The 23,647-nt window shown below is 36.4% G+C and overlaps 1 protein-coding gene across 25 annotated transcripts in view; it reads left to right on the forward strand.

Moving 5' to 3' along the window:
* Sorbs2 (sorbin and SH3 domain containing 2) overlaps positions 1–22,100 on the forward strand; it is a 204,465-nt gene extending 182,365 nt beyond the window's left edge. For 19 of the 25 annotated variants that reach the window (XM_070016352.1, XM_070016349.1, XM_070016350.1 and 16 more), the window contains 3 exons: positions 14,414–14,463; positions 18,209–18,315; positions 19,982–22,100. In XM_070016352.1, the coding sequence (XP_069872453.1) occupies positions 14,414–14,463; positions 18,209–18,315; positions 19,982–20,043 (219 nt within the window). In that variant the 3' untranslated portion in view covers positions 20,044–22,100. Of the gene's footprint in view, positions 1–1,655; positions 2,364–3,804; positions 3,982–7,744; positions 7,835–13,685; positions 13,776–14,413; positions 14,464–18,208; positions 18,316–19,981 lie in introns of all 25 variants that reach the window. The other 6 variants (XM_070016347.1, XM_070016353.1, XM_070016356.1 and 3 more) reach the window with 2 other exon arrangements.
* Positions 22,101–23,647: the final 1,547 nt, after the last annotated feature.

Below are 23,647 nucleotides of genomic sequence, written 5' to 3' on the forward strand. Positions count from 1 at the left end.
AGTGAAAAGTAATGATTTTGAATTTCTTTCAAGATCAAATAATTAAAATCAAATCTAACTTTTTTTGTATAACAAAATTCATAAAACAGAACTTTAGCCAGTAGAAGAAATTCTATAGACTGAAATGAGATACAGATGATTTATATCTCAGTGAATAGTTCGGTGTCTTCAGGACTTAGTAGTCCCAAAGCTCACATGCAGTCTCACTTTGTATCAGGTGTTAAGCAGCCTCAGGTTCGGAATCTTCTCTTGAGATGCTCACTTTAGTCTTATGCCATTCACACAAACCCATGATCATGGTGTTCTATTTCTTCTTTCTTTTTTTTGAAATATTAAACAACACCATTGCTATGGTTCAAAGCCATTTCTGGAGAAAAGTCTAAGAGATTGCACCTCCAATTAATCAGCAAACTGTCTAACTGTTGATACAGTTCAAATGGAGGAGCACCATCTGTGAACAAGCAATCTGAGAAAGAACCTTAAACAAGGAAAGAAAAGGAAGGAAGGAAGGAAGGAAGGAAGGAAGGAAGGAAGGAAGGAAGGAAGGAAGCAAGCAAGCAAGCAAGCAAGGAAGGAAGGAAGGAAGGAAGGAAGGAAGGAAGGAAGGAAGGAAGCAAGCAAGCAAGCAAGCAAGCAAGCAAGCAAGCAAGGAAGGAAGGAAGGAAGGAAGGAAGGAAGGGGGAAGAGAGAAAGAAAGTAGAAAAAGGGAGAGAGGGAGGGAGGGAGAGGGGAAGGAAGGAAGGAAGGAAGGAAGGAAGGAAGGAAGGAAGGAAGGAAGGAAGGAAGGAAGAAAAAAGAAAGGAAGGAAGGAGCAAGATAAGTTACTAGAATTAGTTTTCATGAGTTTGTATAAAAATTTGACTTTTACTCTTTTGTTTAAAGCATTCCAAAATACATCAATAATACTAAGATATACAGGAGTATGTTTCACTTCAGGAGATTAATCTTCAGAAATTATACTCCTCAAGTTTGCAATAACAGTCGAAACTTTGAGAAAGAACGGGAGTCTTTGCAGGTTACTCTTATTCCCTCTTTCTGTGGAAGTATTGAACTTTGAAGCAGTGGTTATGGACATTGTTTCATTGTAGTCATGAACTTACCTAGATAGAAATATGTTCATGTATACAATATTTATTCCATGTGTTATTATCATCTCACAGACATAAATGAGAAGATTTGAAAGTTCAAAGAATGGGCACTGTTTCAGAAAGGGAGAACAGTAAATAAACTCAGGGACCAAGGAAAGCTTTCCTGTTGGGTTTCTTTCTACATTAACACACTTAAAAAACATTTTAACTGACCCAATATCTGGAAACCTACACTATCCTTAGTGTACGAGATGGACAATTAAATCTCTTAAGATTTCACTGTCCTGGTAGTATCTTCTCATCTGATACCTAAGACCACTTCAGAACTAGTCAAGTTTCATTGTGTATGTTTTTAATTAGCATAAGTGATTTTATATATTTGAATCTCATTAAAATACCTTCAAACTTAGATTTCTTCTACATGTCTTCAAATCTGTGTTATACCAAATGATTATTCAATTCAATGCCATACTTTCTCTGCATTTCTCTGTCTCTGCGTTTTCATGCTTGATTGTTCTTTTTCTTTGTTTATTGTGTTTAATTTCATGGTCCCTGCTCATTTCTAAGTTGGCTTCCAGTGAACCATCCCCTCCTCTTATATCCAAAGCTCCACCTGGCTCTGAAATTAATTCTCCTCAGGGAGTTAATCAGGAAGGACTGTCTCTGACTGACAGGTGTCCACCAACAAACTCTGGGGCCCCAACAACCACCTCTTCTTTTCTGGACAACTTCTTGGATGAATTAGAGAAATTTAGTGCCTTAATCTTACCAGCTGATCAAACCAAACCAAATACCCTAAACGACACCATCCTTGAAATCAAGGAAGAGCCCTCAGCGCCCCTCCCACTGTCTCCAGCACCCTTACCTGTGGAGTCATCTTACTCTCTCTTGTCCCTCCCCAACTTGAGTGTGACCTCACATGCAGCCAGGCCTTACCATACAGCACCACTGCAGGATCCTACAACAACCACGCAAAACAAGCTGGTACATTTGAAAAAACTGAGGAGGTGCTCTTCAGACCCTAAAAAGGCCCTTGAAGTCCTGGGTGATAAATTTGTGGCCTCTGCATGCAGCAGTGTGGGTACCTTGCCTGTCACCCTCCCTGCTATTGGAGAGGAAGAGGAGGAAATCTGTGAGGGGGTTGTATACCAGAGATGGCAACCAGAATCTGAAGAGCATGAAGCCTTGTGGGGTGACCATGAGGCTGCAGAAGTGACACCAAAGCTGCAAATTGAAGAGGAGGAAGCGGAGAAACCCAGCTGCTTAAAAGCTCTGGTAGGCACACCCACAGACACTAGGATCCCCAAGGAAAAGAGCAACACAGCAAAAGATATCAATGCGGTATTTAGATAGTGTCTAATTGCCAAAGAACTAACTGACCTTACTACAATTAGCTAGGATAGTTAGTTAGCCATAGTAATAAACATCTGTTTTGGTACTGCCTTAGCATATTTTCTTACAAGGCCTGAAAGCATTGAGTGAGTCAGAGGGTGGAGGGATACATAAAAACATACTATAGTTTGATAAATTGACATAAATATCTAGTGCCATTGTCCCATTATTTCTGACTATAAATTCCTACTTCAAGTTTTTTTTCATTTATATACTCTTTCTAGTTTTCTAATATTAATAATGACAACTGATGGTTGACTCTTACTGGCAGGCAACATTCTCAGGCCTTTCCATCTTTAATTTTTAGATTTTGGAAAGGTGGGAGATGTTATTACCCCACTATAGAGACAGATTAATTCAACTCCAGGGGGGAAAAACACATACACGCAGCATGCCTTTGATGTGAAAACACCTTGCAAAAAATAAATAGATGTTTAAAATAAGGACAAAGAAATAAAGAAAATAAGGAAAAGGAGAAAAAGTACTATTTCAGTCCCCATTTGACTTTTCTGAAGTGATCATTATATTCAAGTTGATAATTGCTTAAGAACTGGATCCTGAATCTTTCTCTTACAAACAAGGTATCTTGAACCATAGTTTTAACCAAAGAAGGAAGAAAATGTTCTGAAACTTCAATGTATAAACCTTTTCTTTAAAAAAAATTAATAATGCTCTCTCAAATATATGTCATCAGATTTTAAAAGTGAGTATAATTACTTGAAAATATTAAACAAAAAGAATGATTCAAGCTGGACTCAGTGATAAGTACCTGCTATCCCAAATATGCGGGATCAAAGTCCTAGCTGACCCAAGGAAAAAGTGAGACCCTCCAGTCTTCAAAAATAGTATGGCATGAGTAAAGTGGTACAACAAGTAAAAGATCTTAAGATCAAACTTCAGTGCTACCCTCCCCGCAAAAAAATTAAGGAAAGAATAGTATAACGAGGCATGGTGACACATCACTTTCCTAGCTGTCTAATAAGCTACTCAGCAGTTTGTAGCCAGCTTCCAACAGACTAGAAAGAATCATTTTAGGGCTTTAGCTACTTGATTTCCTTCACATTTAGAAAGTGTCTTCCTATAAATAGATCATGAAGAACAATCCAGATATTCTTATGTCCAGCCATCTACATCCAAAAAAAATTAAACTGATGATACCTATCTAACTTTTCAAATCAAATCCCAAATGCAAGTGCTTTCAGAAATGTCATTTCCCAGGGTTGGTGTCACTAAAATTAGTTAAGTTGGGAAAATACTCTAGAAGCCATGCATCCTCATTTTGGACATAAACGTATTCAAATCTTGTCTTTTCTCAATGTTTAAGCCACCTTCGTTTTCTTCCGGAGATCCAAGGACTACACCTTTCCCCAGCTGTCTGTTTTCCTCCCCTCCATTTCATCCTCCTTTGGTCTCTGCACTTTCTCAGCCCACCCAGCCTTACCCACCTCCTCTCCTCCCTAAATACTCTTATCAGCAGGAGATAAGTTCACCAAAAGTAAAGGTAACTGCATCTTGAGTGTGGTTTATTGCATGTCTTTGAATGAACTTCAGTAGAGATGTACATTTCAATGTGTGCCTCCTTACAAAATCTAAGAAAATATGTAGTGATGGCTAACAACTTGTAGCATCATTAACATGGCCTCTGCACAATACTTGAAAAGGTACATCTGCAAAACAGCTATACTTATTCACATTCAAGAGAAAAGCAAAGTAAAATTTATATTATGATCACAAGTAAGCATCAGGATTTTAAGAAGGCTAGAATCTGCTTGAGAACCATCTCATTCAAAGAAACCAGCTTTGTGTCTGCTGTCTTCTGTTATACCACAGTGGATGTATTTCCCACCTTGAGCAGGTGCAGAAGAGTAGCAAAGCAGGATGGTCCAACAGTGACTATTTTAAGTTTTGCTCTTCCCCCAAGGTAAATAAAATAAGGATGTAAGAAGGATGCTTTGTTGGTAGCAACTGTCAGAGCCTTCATCTCTAACACCTTTATGCTAGTGCCATGTTGATATTTTGGTCTCCCAAAAGATATCATTTAAAAATAAAAAGTGTTGTTTTAGACAAAATGAATGATTAACCTTGGAAAGAGATCATGACACTGACAGTGTGGAATCAGTCCATCACAGAAAACTTTGGCTTCTTGGATCAGAATGATCTTGAAACCTTCTATTATACAAAAGGTGATATATCCTTTACGTAGTAACTTATCCTCATATTTAATTTTTGACCATGAAAATGAGAACATCTGCAGATTAGTGAAAGAATAAAGCTCTGATACAGCAATGTCTCCATATTCTGATATACCTGTGTGATACCTGAGCATTGCCATTAATATGATCTTCAACATCCTGATGCCTCCACTACTTCATACACCTCTAGTGTGGAGGAAATTTCTGATAAAACAACATATTTTAAATTGCTCTTTCCTTAGTGAATTTTTCTTTTAACAGGAAGAAAAATTGCCACAAATTTTAACTACTATAAATTCATTTTAACTACTATAAATTCATTTTATAATGACTTAAGAATTTGCCTTCCCTTTTATGGGTTTTTATTCGTGTGTGTGTGTGTGTGTGTGTGTGTGTGTGTGTGTGTGTGTGTGTGTGTGTGTGTGTGTGTGTGTGTGTGTGTGTGTGTGATCCTAGGGCTTGAATTCAAGGCCTAGGCATTATCCCTAAGCTTGTTTTCTTAACTCAACGCTAGCATTCTACCACTTGAGCCACAGTTCCACTTCCAACATTTTTGGTGGTTCATTGGAGACAAGAGTCTTAGGACTTTTGATGATTCTCAGATCTCAGCCTCCTGAGTAGGTAGTGTGAGTTACCAGTGCCTGCCAGTCTGTGGTATTATTTTTAAGGCCAGCATATTTACCCATTGCCTTTTCTTACTATCTCTTGTGCCTTAAGCTCAATCCATAAATGAGAAAAAAGCTCTGTAATCTTAGTCCTCCCATTTAAAGAGATAGAGGGCTTAGATTGCAGTATCAATGAAAACCTAAGATTTAGAAGTTCATTATGCTACAAAAGCCAAGCTCATTTCAATTATATCCAGAATGATATGATGGAATGTAGGTATTCACAATAACTATATTTCACAAGAATGTTTTAATAACTACACAAAATAGTAAGTTCCACAAAAACAAACTCTTTTCTCATGTTTGGCAATAAATGTTGCTTCAATTTCCCACTGCATTTTTAATTGCATCTGCGATCCAAAATTCTTCCATAAGAGCAAAATTTGCTGCTACTCATTTACCACTGCTTTGTGGATTACAGACTGCTTAAAAGATAAACAGATTGTAGGCTTGGCCTATAGTCAATACTTTCCCTAGTCTTTTATTTTTTATTATACTTTGATCTTTAAATAGTTGTACTGAGGAGTTTCAATTCAACATATCAGCTTTGACTACAATACATCTTGATCAATGGCACCCCTTCCAACATCCTCCATCTCTCCCAACCCTACCCATTTCCCTCAATGTTTCAAGTTCCATTTCCACAGATACACATTCCTCTATTCATTCAGCTCCCCTGACTTTTTCATTATCTGTTTTTAAAATAATGTTTTTCACCATAAAGTTTACTGTGAATCTCAGATCTTTCTCCATGTTTCAGAATACTTTATAAAAAAGAGACTTGTTGGTTGTGAGCTCAAGTTGCAAAGGAAGTGATTAATGAGGACAAACGATGTCTTTGTCTTGGGCTTCTTCCTAGAAACTCAGCTCTTGTGATTCTATGAGGAAGTCTCACCACCCTTAAGCAATTACATCAAAAGGTGGTGCCTTTGACCACTTTCCTAATAGAAAGTTAAGCCCAGATGGGCCTGGTAGCTCATGCCCGTAATCCTAGCTATTCAGGAGGCTGAGATCTGAGAATCCTGGTTCAAAGAGTCAGCTGGGGCAGAAAAGTTCCTGAGACTCTTGTCTCCAATAAACTACTCAGAAAAAGCCAGAAGAGGCACTGTGGCTCAAGTGGAAGAGTGCTAGCCTTGAGCAAAAGAAGCTCAGGGACAGCACCTAAGTCCTAAGTTCAAGCCCCAGAACTGGTACACAAAAATAATTAAGCCCTGATTCTTTCTAGTATAATCATATGATCCTTTTAGCTATTATTGTCCATCATTTGCCTTTTATCTATGACTCTTGATAGTTATAGGAACTCTGCATTAGTCAAGAGTGAAGTAGTTGTGTTTGCAGTAAACTAAAAATAAGGTAGAAATATGTGTCTCTTGCATATACTATAAAGTACCCTAGAGAGGTATGATGACTTCAAAGACATCAGGAAATACAGAAGATTCCAAAAAATTACTTCTACTTGAGCATATCCAGGAACAAGGAGAACAGGAAATGTGTCTTCATATAGAGTGGGTTTGAGTCAACTAGCACCCTTGCCCCCATTACTGAAGAAAATAAGAGAACATTAAGAATTCTCTGCCAGGACCTTTAAGCAAACAAGCCACACGCGTTTTATCTTAAGAGATTAAAGATATAAGTCAAAAATTTCTAATGATTACTAAATTTTGCCTAAATGAGAATTAAGAAAGCCACATGTTTTTAATAAAAATTATTTAGTCTTACTAAACATCTCTTAAGCCAAATTAACTACAAGATACAACGTTGCTAGATACTGTCCACTACAAAAAACTTATATGAAGATTAGCTAATTTGATGTATTAAAAAAAGAATTTACATTTTTAAAAAACACCAAAAGAATCAAATTTGTCGGTAGGACAGAAATGAGTATTTATAGTCCACCATTTTTCCAAAAAGAGGCTTTATGGTTTTTTTCCTTACGTATTTTGGTAGACACTTTTGCCCCTAACAACAGTTTATTACTTTCCATGAAATTTCATGGGTACTAAACTTGTTTTTTGTTTAATCTCAATCCTACTTTGTCTAATCAGTAAGCACAGAGAAAAACATCAGTTTTGAACCCAATTGTTAAGGCTTCTGCTAAATATAGAACATTTCTTATATATGTTCTTAGCCAGGTGCATGGCATCCAGTAACTCTAGCCGGCCAGCTTCCTTCTATAAACCTTTCTTCACTCTGTCTCTGAGTCCCTTATCAAAGCAGTAGCTCATCCTTGGCAGTTGGAAGCTATATGGAGGAGCCAGGAGGCCAGGAGAGCTGTGTGCAGACTTCTTCCTGCCCTGTCCTAACTTTGGCATGCTGTGTGTGCATGGAAAACAGAGTGCCAGAAAGAACCTTCCTAAAGATTGCATCATGAAGATGAGATCTAACTAACTTCTTACGGCTTTTCCAGGCTGATTTAAAACAAGAGTTATTTGTCCTGGGTAAACCTCCTCTCAGCCCAGTGATGTCTAAGAGGTCCTGCGGCTCGCCACTCAACAGGGTAGGGTCAAACACCCCCATCTTGTCGCAATCATCCTGGCCGCCCTCTCTGTCTGTGGGCTGGCTCTTCTCTAGTTCCTTTGCTTGCAGCTAGCAGTAACGTCAAATGGTAGATTCCCTTGATAGAAGTACTCAGGAGGCTATGAGATATAAAATCAGATCCTAAGTCTTTGGATTGTGTGCTTCCCGACTGAGTGTTGAGTTTCCCAAATGCAAAAAGAAAAAGAGACAGACAGACAGAGACAGAGAGAGAGAAAGGAAGGAAGGAAGGAAGGAAGGAAGGAAGGAAGGAAGGAAGGAAGGAAGGAAGGAAGGAAGGAAGGAAGGAAGGAAGGAAGGAAGGAAAAGGAAAGGAAGGAAAAGGAAAGGAAAGAAAAAGGAAAAGAAAAACCACCATGGTCACATTCACCAGCAAGGACAGATTGTGTTTTCTACAACTACCTCATGTTGGTAGACTAACTCAGTGCTTTCTAGTCAGTGTTTTTACTACAAATAACAAAAATGTTGCTAATCATACACTGAATGAATCTATGTGTTGGCTTCAATGTCATTCAATTGGTTTGGTTTTTTTTTTAATCTATGATTCTTATTTCACAATATTTTGTTGCTCTGTGATTTGTTGCTTTGTGATTCACTCACCCAATGTCCCTTTCATCCCAAACACATGGGCTCCTGATTTGACTGCTTTCAATTCCAAACTGCTTTTTCTTTAGCTACACAGCTCTTTAATATCTACCGAAGTTTACAGCCAATGGAGTCTGAGGAATGCAGGCAAGGAATTTGGGGATTTTCCTAGGTCAGGATGCCAGTCGCCATCTCTATTTTAATGGACCTTGATTTAGCTGTAATAGGTTTATCTCACAGCTGATGGCTCTACATTTTAAATCCTCAAAAGCTTAATGTTTAAATCTTCCTTTCTTAATTTCTAAATGTCGATACTGTTCAGTGCCTATGCCATCTTGTGATTTTTACAACAAAAATCAGGAATTGTTGAAATAATTCCTCCTGTTGCCGTAGAGAAAGAGGGGAATGTGGATTGGTAGAGTTTTTAGATTCTATGAACAGCCTTCAAAGTGAACACAAAAACAAAGCTTTTTCCAAAATCATTAGAACTTACTCATAAATTCCCATAATTCACTGAGATCATCCTAAATTCTTTCTTTGCCATAATTTTATACCATGAATTTGTACATTAGATGACATATGTTTGTGTGGACCATAAACACTCTATTTTTCTTTCAACTTATGCAAGGTTTATGCTCTACCTTCATAATCAAAAAAGAAAAATAACCCTATAAACATAGTGCTGTTACTAGCATCATTTAACTCTGATTGACCAGTACTTCAACAAACACTCTCTGAAAAAAAAATGGCCTTAAGAACCTTAGTTCTGCCTGGCACTGGTAACTCATGCCTGTAATTCTAGCTACTCAGGAGACTCAGATCTGAGGATCAAGGTTCAAAGGTAACCCAGGCAGAAAAGTCCATGAGACTCTTACCTCCTATTAACCACCAGAAAACCAGAAGGGGTGCTGTGGCTCAAAGTGGTAGAGTGCTAGCTTTGAGGGAAGTAGCTCAGGGACCATTTCCAGGCTCTGAGTTCAAGCCCTATGACTGACCAAAAAAACAAAAACAAAAAAAACCTTAACTCTGAGCTTTTAATGAGTTCAATTTTTTACATTATTATTTAAAGTAACAATTTAGCCTTATTTAAGAATATAAGACATGGCTAATCTTTCACATATATCTTTGCAAAAGCCTAAGTAGATGGCTGTCAGATAACTTTGTCTCCCCCTCTAGGAAATATGTGCTCTCTACTAAAGCTAAGATAATAGATCTCAAACAAGCCTTCAGTGACTCACAAATAATCCTGGCTTTGAAAATTAGCATGTGTTTGGAACCTGTCTCTATGTATCCATTTTGACAGTACTAAAAAATATTATGTATACCATAAAAAACCATGAATTTTGTATGATTATTGTATGATACCTAAAAACCAGACATGCTAAAAAAAACAAAAGATTCAAAAATAAATATTAAAGATGCCATGCAAATAGAATTATATTTCATTGGATTTTTCTAAGTTTAATAGTTTAATTGTGTTCTTAAGACTCATCAAGGAAATATGATACAATTCTTGCTCAAAATTTCCAACACAGTGATAGCAATGTGTTAACTTGAAAACTATTTTCTTAAGCTCACAGTTCAAGTAAGCCTCTCTGAATGTCACAGATGTATATTGTTCTATATTTATCTCAGAACTGCTAAGAAGTTATGAGTAATAGAAATGCCTGAGCAGATAGCTAAAATAGAAATGAACATAGGACAAAAATATTCCTGGCTAACAATTAATTCCTCCTCAAAAACTTCAAACCTGGGATGGAAAGAACATAGACAGAGAAATAAATGATTGTCTTCTCACATTATTGTGGTCTTTAAAATATCCTTTCAGAATTAAAATTTGGCCAGACTTAACCAAAGGCAAAAACAACTTTTAACTTGTTGCTACTACTAGTCACCACTAGGTGGCAACAGAGTAAAGACACGGTGCCAGTCTTAGGGTAACTGCTGAGAGTTTCAACCTGGGAAGACAGGACAAAAGCTCCTCTCCTGAGATAGTTTGCTTGAATAACCATACAGAACAGAAATACCGGCCTTAGAGACAAAACAAAGATGCTGATTTTAAACGTTAGGCCATCTATTCCATCCTAAAAATATTCTACTCAATAGAGTGTTTAAAAACACGACTCTATTCCTTTCTAAAAGTTATTTGTAATATGAAGAAAGTATCCAATATATTTTAGTTCTGGTATATTAATCTGAAATATAGTGTTGAATTATTATATTATAATTTCCATATGATGAGGACATGTAAGAATTAACCAATGAGCATCAGTTATAACAGCTGTCTAACAAATGAACATATAAGGTAATGAGAGACACCTTCACACAGCAGAGGGAAAATGTCTGAAAACCTGTGGATTTCTTTATGGGTTTCCTGAGGAGAGAAAGAGAAATCATAGTTTTTTTTTCCAGCTCATTGATGGTAGAGATAAGGAAGCTGGGATGCATTCAACTGTAAGACAATGCTCAAGACAGGAAGATAGATAGAAATATGCCCTCACAAATAACTACTAGCTCTACTTGCTCTTCTATTGTTCAGATGCTTTTAAAATAAATTAATTTGACTGTGATTAAGTAAGTCTCTTCCAAACTAGTTTCTAGTTATCTGTTAACACGAGGGCAATGGCTGTGTAAGGCAAGCTTTGAAACTTCCTTGTTAAAGAAAACTGTGATTCATTCTGGACTGAAAAGTAGGCAGTGTAAAAAAAGTGATTATTTAGATGGAAACAAGATGTTTTGAAGGATAGGAAGGGAGGAGAAGAATATTGGGGAAGATGATGAAAAGTAAGAATATTATTGTCTGACACACCCAGGAACACAAGTTGACGACATGAAGGGAGCTGTGGAATTTAGGGAGCTACCCACTTAAGTAATAGCCCAGTATTGTAAAGGGACAATTCATTTAAATGATTGGGAAAGTAGAGTGAATCGAATAGATTGCACAGTGATGCTAAGTAAAAGGGGAGATACAGACTAAAAGTACACTGTTTTACATTCATGAACAGTCAAAGTGATATATTTTAATGTAAGGCCAGCCTGTTTTATCAAACACTAAATACCATGTATAAAAGCTTCAATTTTGCAGGGCAAATGGTAGCTCATGCCTGTAATTGAGCTATTCAGGAAGCTGAGATCTGACTTGGTTTAAAGCTAGTTCATACAGAAAGTCCATAAAACTCTTATCTCCAATTAAAAAGAAAACTATCAAAAAAGCTGGAAATAAAGCTGTGGCTCAAGTGGTAGAGTGCTAGCTTTCAGCAAAAGAAGCTCACTGACCAATGTCCAGACCCTGAGTTCAAGACACAGGACACACACACACACACACACACACACACACACACACACACACACACACACACACACACACACTTCAATTATTACTCTATTTAAAACATATTAGAATGATTTAAATATATGGAAATAGGCATGTATTTAACAAAATATTTTCTCTCTTCATTAAAAGAGCAGATCATATTTTCTTATAACAAATGATGCTATGCACCACAGATGATGCTGTGATTTTTTTCAGTTGTGGGGCTTGAACTCGGGGCCTGGGTACTACCCTTAAGCTTGCTTTCCCAAGGCTAGTGCTCTACCACTTTGAGCAGCAGCACCACTTCCCATTTTTCTAGTGGGTAATTGGAGATAAGACTCTGCCCATGGTTGGCTTCAAACAACAATCCTCAGAGCAAAGCCTCCTGTGTAGCTAGGATTACAGGTGTGAGCCACCAGTGTCCAGCTTGTGATTATTTTTAAGACAACTGTCATCCTTTTGATTGTCACTTGAAATGTAGGGAAATTCGATTTTTCTAAAGTTTCTTTTATATTTATTTTTTATTAATAAGAGAATTTTCAACATCATGCAACTCTAATGCATACTCTTTGAATGTGTTTCAAGGAAAATTTGAAGGAAAGAAACTGCTCCCTGGATAGAATGTTTAAAATATCATTGCCTATATTAGAGTAAAAAGATTAGCCCAATTGTAACTTCAGAAAGAAAAAAACAGAGCTAAAAGTTTACTTGTAGTTTATAGAAACATATGCAAGTGAACATTACTGTGAAGTAATTTAAGATAAAAAACCAAGAAATTATGAAATAATGTAACATGCTATTAATAGCAATTAATATATACAACTGTGCCATGTGAAAGTTTCATATCTATAGCTTATCTATATCATGTTGAGATGTAGAGAATACAGATATATGTTTCTGAATAACTTACAGTTGCTTCTTTTTATAAATTTAAATTTGATTTGGTAATATATTGGACTAAATCTCAAATATCTGGATGATAAGTTAATCTTACTCGTTCTTAAAATAATATATTTAATACCTTATATTTTAATAATCTAGCTTGATCAATTTAAGTACTATTAGTAATTTTATACTGCCTTATAGGAGTAAATTTTGTCACTGTTTTGAGGTAGCCATGTGGCCAGTAACTTTAGTTTTACATTGATATATTCTTTGCATAGACTATTGGGTAAAATTTCTAATAATGTTGTTAATAAATGCTTCCAATTAATAGTAGTATGGGTAGAAAGAATATGAGCAAAGGATTTAGGAAGGCAGCAGATAATCTCAAGAGTTCCCCATTCAAGCTTGGAGCAATGGGGTTGCTATAAACACTTCCCGGTCTCCTGTAATGCTCTCATAATGATGGAAACCCAAGAACTGAGCCTGATGTCTAAGAATATAATCTAATGTCATTAAAAAGCCACATATTTGGGGCTGGGAAGGTAGCTCAGTGGTAGAGTGCTTGCCTTGCATGCATGAGGCCCTGGGTTCGATTCTTCAGCACCACATAAGCAGAAAAAGCCAGAAGTGGCTATAACTCAAGTGGTAGAGCGCTAGCCTTGAGGAGCTGAGCGACAGTGCCCTGGCCCAGAGTTCAGGCTCCACGACTGACACAAAAAAAAAAAAAAAAAACCTACAAACAAAAACAATAAAAAACCACGTATATAATCATCATGCAAAAATTTATTTTATTATTTCACCATGCAACTATTATTGAGAAGAGAATGCTTTTTTTTTTAAGAGAATGCTTTTGAAATGTGTTGTGAATAAAGTATGCATTTCTCTTCCTAAAAGGTAACACACAGTCAATACTAATTACACCAAGTTTACATATTCAACAAATGTGGTAACTTTCATTCATTCAAGTATTTATGTAGTGGTATGGGATATGAAGGCTTGTCATTTCCAATATTATAAGTATCTATTACAGATACTGGTCTTGATGCTTAGTTTAAAAAGAAAGGAAACTCTTTTGAGAGTTCAGTGCACTGGAAATTTCTACCAATATTTCTCTTCTAAGGTAAAATGTTACATGTTACCTGGATATTGTTTGTTTCATTCTAGTTAAATTTCTCTGTTTACTCTTTTTTTAAAAAAAAATGCATGTGCATTCTCCACACTGAGAACAGAGAATGTTAATTCAAATGTAGCATGGGATGTCTGCCTCTGGCTATTTTTCATATGTACCGTATGTGAAAATGTTGTCTGTGGCAAAAAAGTTTAGAGTGAATGTGGATATTTTGCTGTTAAGCTAAATGTGGCTTATTTTCTGCTTGTCTGAGACAAAGCTGGAAAATCTGATTGAATGAAGGTCTCCATCCTATTTCAGTGCTGTACATGTTCTTGCCGTATTCCTGACCTTGGAAAAATCAATGGGACTAAACCTCCGCTTTTCCTAAACGCTAGAGAATACTCAATTGTGGATGTGTTCAAAAAAAATTGAACCTTGGCCATTTTAAAGCATCCTTCAAAATATCTTAATATTTTAACTATTAATCCAGCAGAAGCCCTTTATATGGTGGTTTTCTTTTCTTCTTCCTCTTGGTTTTTTACAACAGGAAATAGTAAATGTCAAGAAAAGTACCCATGACATTATCCAAACTATTAATTTGTACCAATTTAAACATTGATTACATTGCTAAAATCATTTCATTTCAGCCTCAGCGTCCTGTGTTCACTCATGAAAACATTCAAGGTGGGGGGGAACCGTAAGTATTCTTCTTGTCTTCTAAACTCAAGACTAGACCTCAACTCATAAAATGGTCAATGGATATGCCAACTCAGGAGGAGATAAGTTAGCAAGCAGGAGAGTTCAAAATAACTAACATGAGTGCTCTTAAGAGAAATTGCAATAGTTCATCTTTTATAGCTGAAATCTAAAGCTAATGTTTAAAAGAACAAAGAAAAGGTTTTAACTGATGCCCTAAGAAATCCTTCCAATGGGGCAGTCATCCCTAATATGTATAAATGTCTCTTCCCCCATTCCACTGGCTATCTAACTACTAACTACAGCTATAAAGTTGAAAAACATGTCCCAGCATCGTTTTATTAAGAGCAAACAAAGCGACCCTTGATTGCTTTGAAAGTAGACATAAAGTCTGCTTTAATGACATAATTCCAATGTTACATGCTTTTAAGTGTCTTTTGAAAATGCCAGTATTAAAACATTGGAGATCTATCTCAATGGTAGAGCATTTACTTTACATGTATAAGGACCTGGGTTCCCTAGTACCCCCTACACAGAGAGGGGAGGGCAGGGGAGGGAGAGAGGCGGGGAGGTATTCCGTTACATATTACTTCTGCAGCACCAGGAAAATAACTTAATAAACTTCCCTTTCAAATTCCCTCTACTTCCTGCCACACAACTTAAATCAACCTGAAGGTGGTCTTGTCTTTAAGATTCTTTTTTTGTGTGTGTCTTTAACCACAAGAGATATTCACCTGTGGTAATTCACAAGTGGATATTCGCCTTCCGGTTGGCCTAATTTGAATCTGTAGCTAGACACATGGAGGACCCATCGTGGGCCTAAGCTTGGCCCTACATCCTGGAGACCTCCTGCCTCTATCTAGCCTTCTACCCAAGCTCTGATCACCTGAAAAAAGATTGTTCTAGCCTGTGACCTGGGGCCTTTAGCAGCATCAAGACCCCTTGTTCCTCAGGCTTAAAAGCAGACTCTTTAGAAAATCCATCCTTCTTGGAGACTGTCTCTCACAGAAGGTGTTCTTATTGAAGAAGAGTCCATTATCATGAACCAAATAGGTTAAAGGTAATATTCATTTAAAATCTCAGATAGTTGAAAACCCTTGTTTAAACATGGCTTGCTAAAGTGTCTGTTTGTTCTCTTATTTATGTTACCAATAATCATGAAAACATACCCAAATACAAATTCCACTTCTGATCTTAATTTCCTCTCATTATCAACATGTTCCATTAAAGCATTTTTGAGAAATTCAGGGATGATACATTGTATCGTTACCCTGTTTTATATCACATATAACTGTGGTCATTCGGCTATTGTGAAAGCACACAGCCCACAGCAGGGAGAAGAAACATGTTGGAAGTCCTACTTCAGATATTGTAAAACATTAATAAAAAGTTGCTCTTTTTGGAGACAAGGTCCAAACATATAGCCTAGGTCAGCCTCTAATTCAAGATTATCCTGTCTCTATCTCCTAAATGCTAAGCTGGGATTATAAGTATATTCCACCATACTTAGCTAAACTTTCTGCTGGAATACAACCTCAATTAAAGGGATGATGGGGTGTTACTTAATTCTGTTCTTTAAAAACTAGGCTTTGTTGCTGTAATTCAGTTTGGGGACGTTATATCCTAGAAACAGGTGATGTTTTAGTTTCCAGCTTGGCTCATCATTTCCTAGCTAAAAGGCAAATTTCTTTTGGGAGCCATCCTGACCGCCAGCACTGTCGTTCATTTTACCAACACATTTTTCAAAAGAGCATTATTTTTCATTGCCATTCAGCATTTCCTGCCATGTAGTACTGATTTTGAAAGCCAGCAGAGGTAGGAAGAAATGGTAGAAGATTTGTTGATGTTTCCATAAAACTCTTTTTCTGTATGTTTTAACTAAACCAGAGTGGTAAGTCAACTTGACAAGCATGCTGACTTTCATAACACAAAAGTGAAGTAGGAGTCCAGGCCAGTTTTGATTTGTTCGCTCTGGGAAGGGACCTTGAGATTCTTGAAGCAGCTGGGGTTTGTGCCTTAAATAGTCCTGTCTCAGTAATTGGCTGGAGGTGGGCCTGGGTGAAGGCTAAAAAGCCTGTGTCTCTCAGTTTCCCAGAGTGAGAGACAAGGTGTAAATCCATAGCAGCCCAGGTATAACCACCTCCTTCCAGTGTGAGAGCAAGAAGGGGGCTATTCACTTTTCCCATGAAGATACAAAAGACACCATTCCTTCACCTGACTGGCCTCAAAACCAAATTAGCATAAGCAACAAGATAATCTCATTATCCCCTTAAGGCTGGCCTCAAGCCCATCCACATCCAGTACTGCTGATCTGTTTCAGCATTTCTCTGGGATTCTGGCCTTCTGTACCATGGCCACAATCAGAATCTTCTGCCAACAAAGGACATCAGAAGACTAAACTCAAAAGAACATAAATAGCTAAAATAGTTTACTAGAAGGACAAAGTATTTACAGAGAAGCGATGTCTAACGTTGAAACTCCAGGCTTTTGTAGGAAAGGAAAGATTATGCTCTTTTACTTAAGGGTGTGAGACTACTGGCTCTAACCTGCTCGTTCTACTTTATTCACATCCACCCATATGAGAAAGTTCAGGAACAAAGAGAAAGGCCAATGGATCAGCATTTTATACTCATAACAAAATTTTTGAATCTGAGTGGGAGAATAGTTTGATTCTACCAAAATAAGATTTTTTTCTGGCTCAATAAAGTAATTATAAATAAATCATTCTTGTTCTTGAACAGAATTCAGTATGATCAAGTTTTTTAAAAGTGGCCTAAGCAAATCGAAAGTGCTACCGATGTTACTCAAATTGTCACTGATTTATATCTATGCGCACGAGTACACTACCAAATGTTTACTAAATATTTGTGAAGTTTTCATATAAACTGCAAGCCAAATTCTTCCTGACCTTCTTAATGGTTATCATTTCTGTCTTCACTTTCCAAAATGCCAGTCCATGTTAATATTATTTTTAATCAATTATAATAAATAAAATATATGAATAAAATATTATTTATTTTTACCATGAATCCAAACTTTGGAATTATCAGTGATCAAGATCATCAGAATGCCTGTCACAGAGAGAATAAAATGGTAACACTGGATTGGTAATTCTTCTTCATATAAAAACTTTTTCAGCGGAGATTTTTAAGTCAAACATAATTCTTCCAGGGCCAATTTTTAATAATATTTATGTCCAGAATCTACACTTTGAGACTGGCTTAGAGGTAACCTAGGATAAAACGTATCACTCAGTTTTATAGATGAATTGTATCTAATCTTAAAACAGTGATTAATCCCCTCTAAAGAATCCCTTGATTTAAAAAAAAAAATGTAACTTCTCCTCTTATAGCAATACCACACAGTGATTTAAAAGACATAGATCTGAGATATTTTATACACTTGAGATATTTTATACACCTCAATTTAGAATCATTTGAAAATTCCATGTGATTGTGGCTGACTACAACTGCAATTTCTTCTTAATGTAGCTAGATAACACATGTATTGCCTATTTTATACTCTGTGTCTGAATTAGAGACATTACATGATTGGACAATTGAACTGAAGTTCTGAACTACAAATGTTAAAATGTTTTAAGCCAATTCATTAATATTGTAGTCTTCATTATTTGTACATCTACTATCTAATATATTAATCAGAAAGAAAAACGAATATTGTATAGTCTTCTGTAATTTTGCAAAGATGTAAAACAAAATTAAACACACCCATTTGTCCCGTTTAAGGTTTCAGGCTCTATATAACTATACCCCTAGGAATGCAGATGAGTTGGAACTCAGAGAAAGTGACGTCATTGATGTAATGGAAAAGTGTGATGACGGATGGTTTGTGGGTAGGTAGACATTCCTTTGCCTAGCACCCTGTTTTATCATTTGCTTGAGTTTGTTCATTTGCATGGGTCACTGTGATTAAGCTTTCTTTGAATTCATTGAATTGATATTTCATGAATCTCTATGCATTATGTAATCCCAAGGCCACTGCATTTTCATGCCATTTGATATTTACTGTTTCTGGTGTATATGATGTTTACTAGTTTTGTTTCAAGTCAACTGAGAAAAGAAATTTTCTTTAAACAGCCTCAACCATGAAAGACTATTATTGAATCATAAAGAAAGCAAAACAGTCATTGTTCTCCAGATAAACACTATCGTTGCTCTGTTCAGTGAAAAATGTTAGTTGTCAACAGTAAAAACCACATTTGAGAGGGAGTGAAGAGCTGACCTTTAGGTCTGAGGCGGTTAGCCTAAAAGTCCAATAATTTTCCTTAGCTTCAATTTGTAACAGAAGAAAAGTTTCATTCTTATTGCTTCAAAGACAATTCCATTCTGACCATCTTAAAAGGCTGGAGTCTTTAATTCAGCAGTGAATGCTTAGCATGTAGGAACCTTATGTCCTTATCTTCAACTCCTAAACACACACACACACACACACACACACACACACACACACACAAGAGGGAAAAGAAAGAGATTGAGAGGGAAAGAAAGAAGGAGGAGGAGGAGGAGGAGGAAGAAGAGGAGGAGGAAGAAGAGGAAGAGGAAGAAGAGGAGGAGGAGGAGGAGGAGGAGGAGGAGGAGGAGGAGGAGGAGGAGGAGGAGGAGGAGAATGGAAAGGAATAGTGAAAGAGGAAACTAGGAGGAGGAAGAAGAAGAGGAAGAGAAGGAGGTTTTCCAAGGAAACATTCATAGACAAAACAATCAATACAGAAGAACATGTGGAAAGAAGAAAATCTGGAAAGAAAATTGAGGTATATAAGAGGGTAGAGAAAAGCAAAAAAATGAAAAAACTAGAGCTTTCTGTCTCTATAACAGGTCCAGAAGGCACACACAAGTCGTGTATATTCTTTTGCTTTCTATAGTGACCCTAAATTTTTCAAAATTTCCGAATTTTTTGAAGATTTTGACATTGTTACTTATTTATTTGTTTGCTTTTTGTCTGCTTATATTTTGTGGGGATTGAACCTGGGACTTTGAGCTGGCTAGGCAAGTGTTGTATCACTTGAGCTACATTTTGAAGAATGAATGAGGCAGTCCTGAGCAGGAGAAAATGAAAAAGGTTTGATGTAGTCTGTGTCAAAGGTGATGCCTGGTAGAAAAGACCTCTTGACCCTGAACTAGGCCTTGCTCTTGTGTGCTTTTCCAGCCATCCTCTTACTCTATCAGCCTTCATCCTTACTCCTCATTCCTGAATTTTAGCAGCCCTGGAGACCTGAGTCCAGCTCTTCTGAAGGAGGATTAAGATCCCTTTGTAGCTTAAGAGACTAAGCATTTCCATGCAGTTTGCTAGGAGCCAAACAAACCATCTATGTATATGAAGTAATGAATACATCAGACAAGACAACTAAGTATATTTTTAATTCTTTTATTGTTTTAATGTGAGGTGTTCCCTTTCATTTCTAAACCTTGTTCTCTTAGTGAATCCTGTAAGTACGGTTGACAGGAAAGAACTGATGGATAGTTCATTGTGAACACCTTTTCACCCATTGCTCCTATTTTCAGGAACCTCAAGAAGAACCAAATTTTTTGGTACTTTTCCGGGAAACTATGTCAAGAGGCTGTGAATCACTCTCCTTCCTAATTTAAGCCGCATTTCAGCAACACATCTGCATAAACCTGCCTCAAACACCACCACCCCCCTTGCAGGACTTTGGTTTCCAATAATATCATCACCATCTCCATCCACCTGCCATCACCAAGCCATCAGCAAAGTTGACTGCCACTGTGAGCCTTGGAGAAGCATGGCAGACACACAACCACATGCAAGCACGTTTTCCTGCTTTCTGCTCCAGACTTTGAAAATCTCATGGATGAGATCAGAAAGAAAATCGTCAGTAAAGGAGAATGTCTCCAAGAGGCTCTCTGGTGTCCTGGTGATATTTCAACTTCTCTGGAAGATGCTCTCCCTCACAGGGCAACCAGAAGATTGTTTATTCTGACTTGCTGTGGTCTGTTTCTTCCCCTTCTTAGCTTGGAAGTATATGTTTCTTTCACAAGTTTGCCTAGTGTCCTGGTTTACACTATAGGAAAACTGTACTTCAGCTATTGTTTGCCTGCACTTATCTGTTGTTATATGCACAGTGATTGCAAAATCTAAAGCAAGAGTAGGAAAGTTAATTTGGATGGGTGCGACTGTTGATCAAATATACATTTTCAGGTAGGAGTCTTGAGCTGCAATTTTTGTTGTACTTTTTTTAGAAGTGCAAACAGTGAGTGAATAAGAGCCTTTGGTGATTATCATAAGACTACAAGAGGTTTAGCTAGACAGAAGGAAAAAAATCTATTGTGTTGTAAAGTTGCATTGCTATTTTATATTAAAATGTAATCATCAGCATCTTGGACAATGAGCTCTTAGTGTTTTATTTATCTGAGAAAACTTAAATAAAGCAGTGTTAGTGAGAAGTGCAAAGAACTATCCAAACATAGAAGCTTGAAAGTATCTGTAAGCAATATTAGTAGGTAAGATTTCACTGTGTGTACCTGTACACATTTGAGATTGTATGAGAACATAGAATGCATACGATAGGTTGTACATTTTATGAAAATGTAAAAGAATCCCACATATTATTTTATAGAAATAGAATACTTCAGAAGCATCACAAGTGTTAAGGCTGGTTTTAGCAAGGATTATGGTCAATACAATTATTTTTACTACGATAATTATTTTTCTTCTATGGAACCCAGAATCCTGGCTACATTTGAGGACAGGAATATGTTAAGCTTAATTTTCCTGGTGTGCGTAAAATATGTCTTAGAAATAAATTAGGCATGTTTTAATGACAGTGTTAAATCATTCAGGTTATACTTTCTGCCTCACAGCAGAAATTTACAAAATATTGAACCTGAAAGATTTAATAGGGTTAACAGTGCCTGACCTACACACACCCTGAGAACTAGCTTTGTATTTCTTATGACTTTGCATAAGAATGATTCATCTTTGGATCTTGAGCACCTTATAATAGATAAAACTTTTTATGGCATTTCTTCAGTGGATAGTGACTGATCTTTTCACAATACATAATTTCAGATTTTGTACATATGTTTGGGGATTTTTTTGTACAGACTATTTAGTTGTTGAGAAACCAGGGAAGCTTCCCAATTTTGGTCTTTATTCCGCACTTACACCAAGCTAAAACACATTCAGCAGATGACCTTTTATGTATTTTACAGATCACAAGCCCCCCTGGGTAGTGTGACTCTCTAAGATAACATTTATGCAAAAATTCAAAAGATCTTAGCAGCCAAACTGAACTGCTCATAGGTACTATAGAATGCAAAGAAATTCCATTGGGAGAAGGTAAAGGAATATCTTTGAGCAGCCCACTTGGATTACTACCTAGTTCATAGCCAGCTTTATATTTTCAAGGCTCTGGGTTTGGAATTAAGTCAACTGCATGCAGCTTTGCTGACAAAGAATTCTCTTTGATGCCATTTACAAAACAAGATTTCAATATCTGTTGCCTGTCATATTTAAGAAAAATACTGTTTCTACTCTCTGTATCTGATTTTAAAAGGAAAAATATTCACACCTGGTGTTCAGGTATTTGACTTTGAATTCTTACAAGCAAAGGTCGTTGTGTTTTTCTTGAGAGACATCTAATAAATTTTGCTTGGAAGTATACTTCACTTTCTCTTTCTGATATTTATCCTTAACGTGTATATTTTATTCCAGTTTCTTGGCCAATATAAGAAAATGCATTTGCTCTGTTTTCTCTTGCTACATAAATGGAGAAAACATCTGCTAGCATCAAATCAGAAGTATTTTAAAATCTGCCACCAAAACTCATTGGTTAAATATTCTTTGGCTAAAAAAATTTCCCATCGGTTAATATTTTTTTAATGTCTGATACAAAACTGGTTAATTTTCTGAGGAGTTTGTTGAAAGAAATATAAATACTTTTGCAATTGAACTCTTTCTTTTGTCTTTCATTCCTTCCTTTCATAAGTAATTCATATGCTATGTATTTCATCTTCATGTCATTTCTAATTCAACTCTTTCTCGCTTCTTTCTTTCCCTCCGTCCTTCATAATTAATTCATGAGCTGTGTATTTCATCTTCATTCCATTTCTAATACTGGAGCTATAAATTGGGTAAAAACATGTACACAGTTCCAATTTTTGTTTTTTGAATACTTGATACCATGAAAATGCATCACCACAACACACACTTTGTAAGCTATATATATATATATATATATATATATGTATATATATGTATATACACCTTTGTATATATACCTTGTATATATACCTTGTATATATATATATATATATATATATATATATATATATATATACACACACCAAAAAATGCCTACACTTTCTCATACTTGCTTTCAACGAATCTCAAATGAGTGAAGCAGTGAGATCATTCTTTTTGGTCACCTGAATAGTAAAGAGCTAGTTTTCCAGATTGGATGCTTTCTAATGTACTGTCATCCCTTTTTGGTTTATCTGTTTGAACTCTTATCCATATTGGTTAAATATTCAGCAAGATGGACATTGCTTTCTTAGTCACTCAGTTGTCAAGTCAGTTATTTACCATAATACCCACTTAGATCTCTATTCCAACAGGTAATTTCACTTCATGTTGGCTTTCCACTAATATTTCCTGAAAGACATATCCCATTGTTATTGTCCAGATTTCACTGGACCATTGTTGAATATTTTACCAAGATCAACCTGATTCTATTTAGAATCAGGCTAGAAGAAGAGAAAGAGGAAGGGACTCCCTGACACTTATGTGCTAAATGTGAATGCCTCCTTTCTATTATCACTAAAAACAAACAAACAAACAAACAGATGTGGCCATTTCTTATTTGATCGAAAGCAGAGCAAGTCTACTTGAGTAACACTGTTTTTATCATCATCATCTACTTGATCTTTCCTTGTAGTGGTCAATTTGGGGGGCCTGATAATTTCTCCCTACTGTTAACCAGGGAGATATACTTTAAAGAATTATTTGATTGAATAAGACTAAACACTCTGTCAACTTCCAAGTGCCTTAATTTAATTATTTCAGCCTCCTTCTCAGATGGTAACCTTCTAGAAGCAGTTGTTGATATATCAGTTATGATTTCAAAATACTCATCAATAATGATTAGGTTCATAGCATGAGCATACAGTATTAATGAATACTTGGGAGTAATTATTCTCATACTATGACCT

The sequence above is a fragment of the Dipodomys merriami genome, unplaced genomic scaffold (assembly GCF_024711535.1).
Source record: "Dipodomys merriami isolate MVZ:Mamm:240054 unplaced genomic scaffold, mDipMer1.0.p SCAF_12, whole genome shotgun sequence".
NCBI classification, from domain to species: Eukaryota; Metazoa; Chordata; class Mammalia; order Rodentia; family Heteromyidae; genus Dipodomys; species Dipodomys merriami.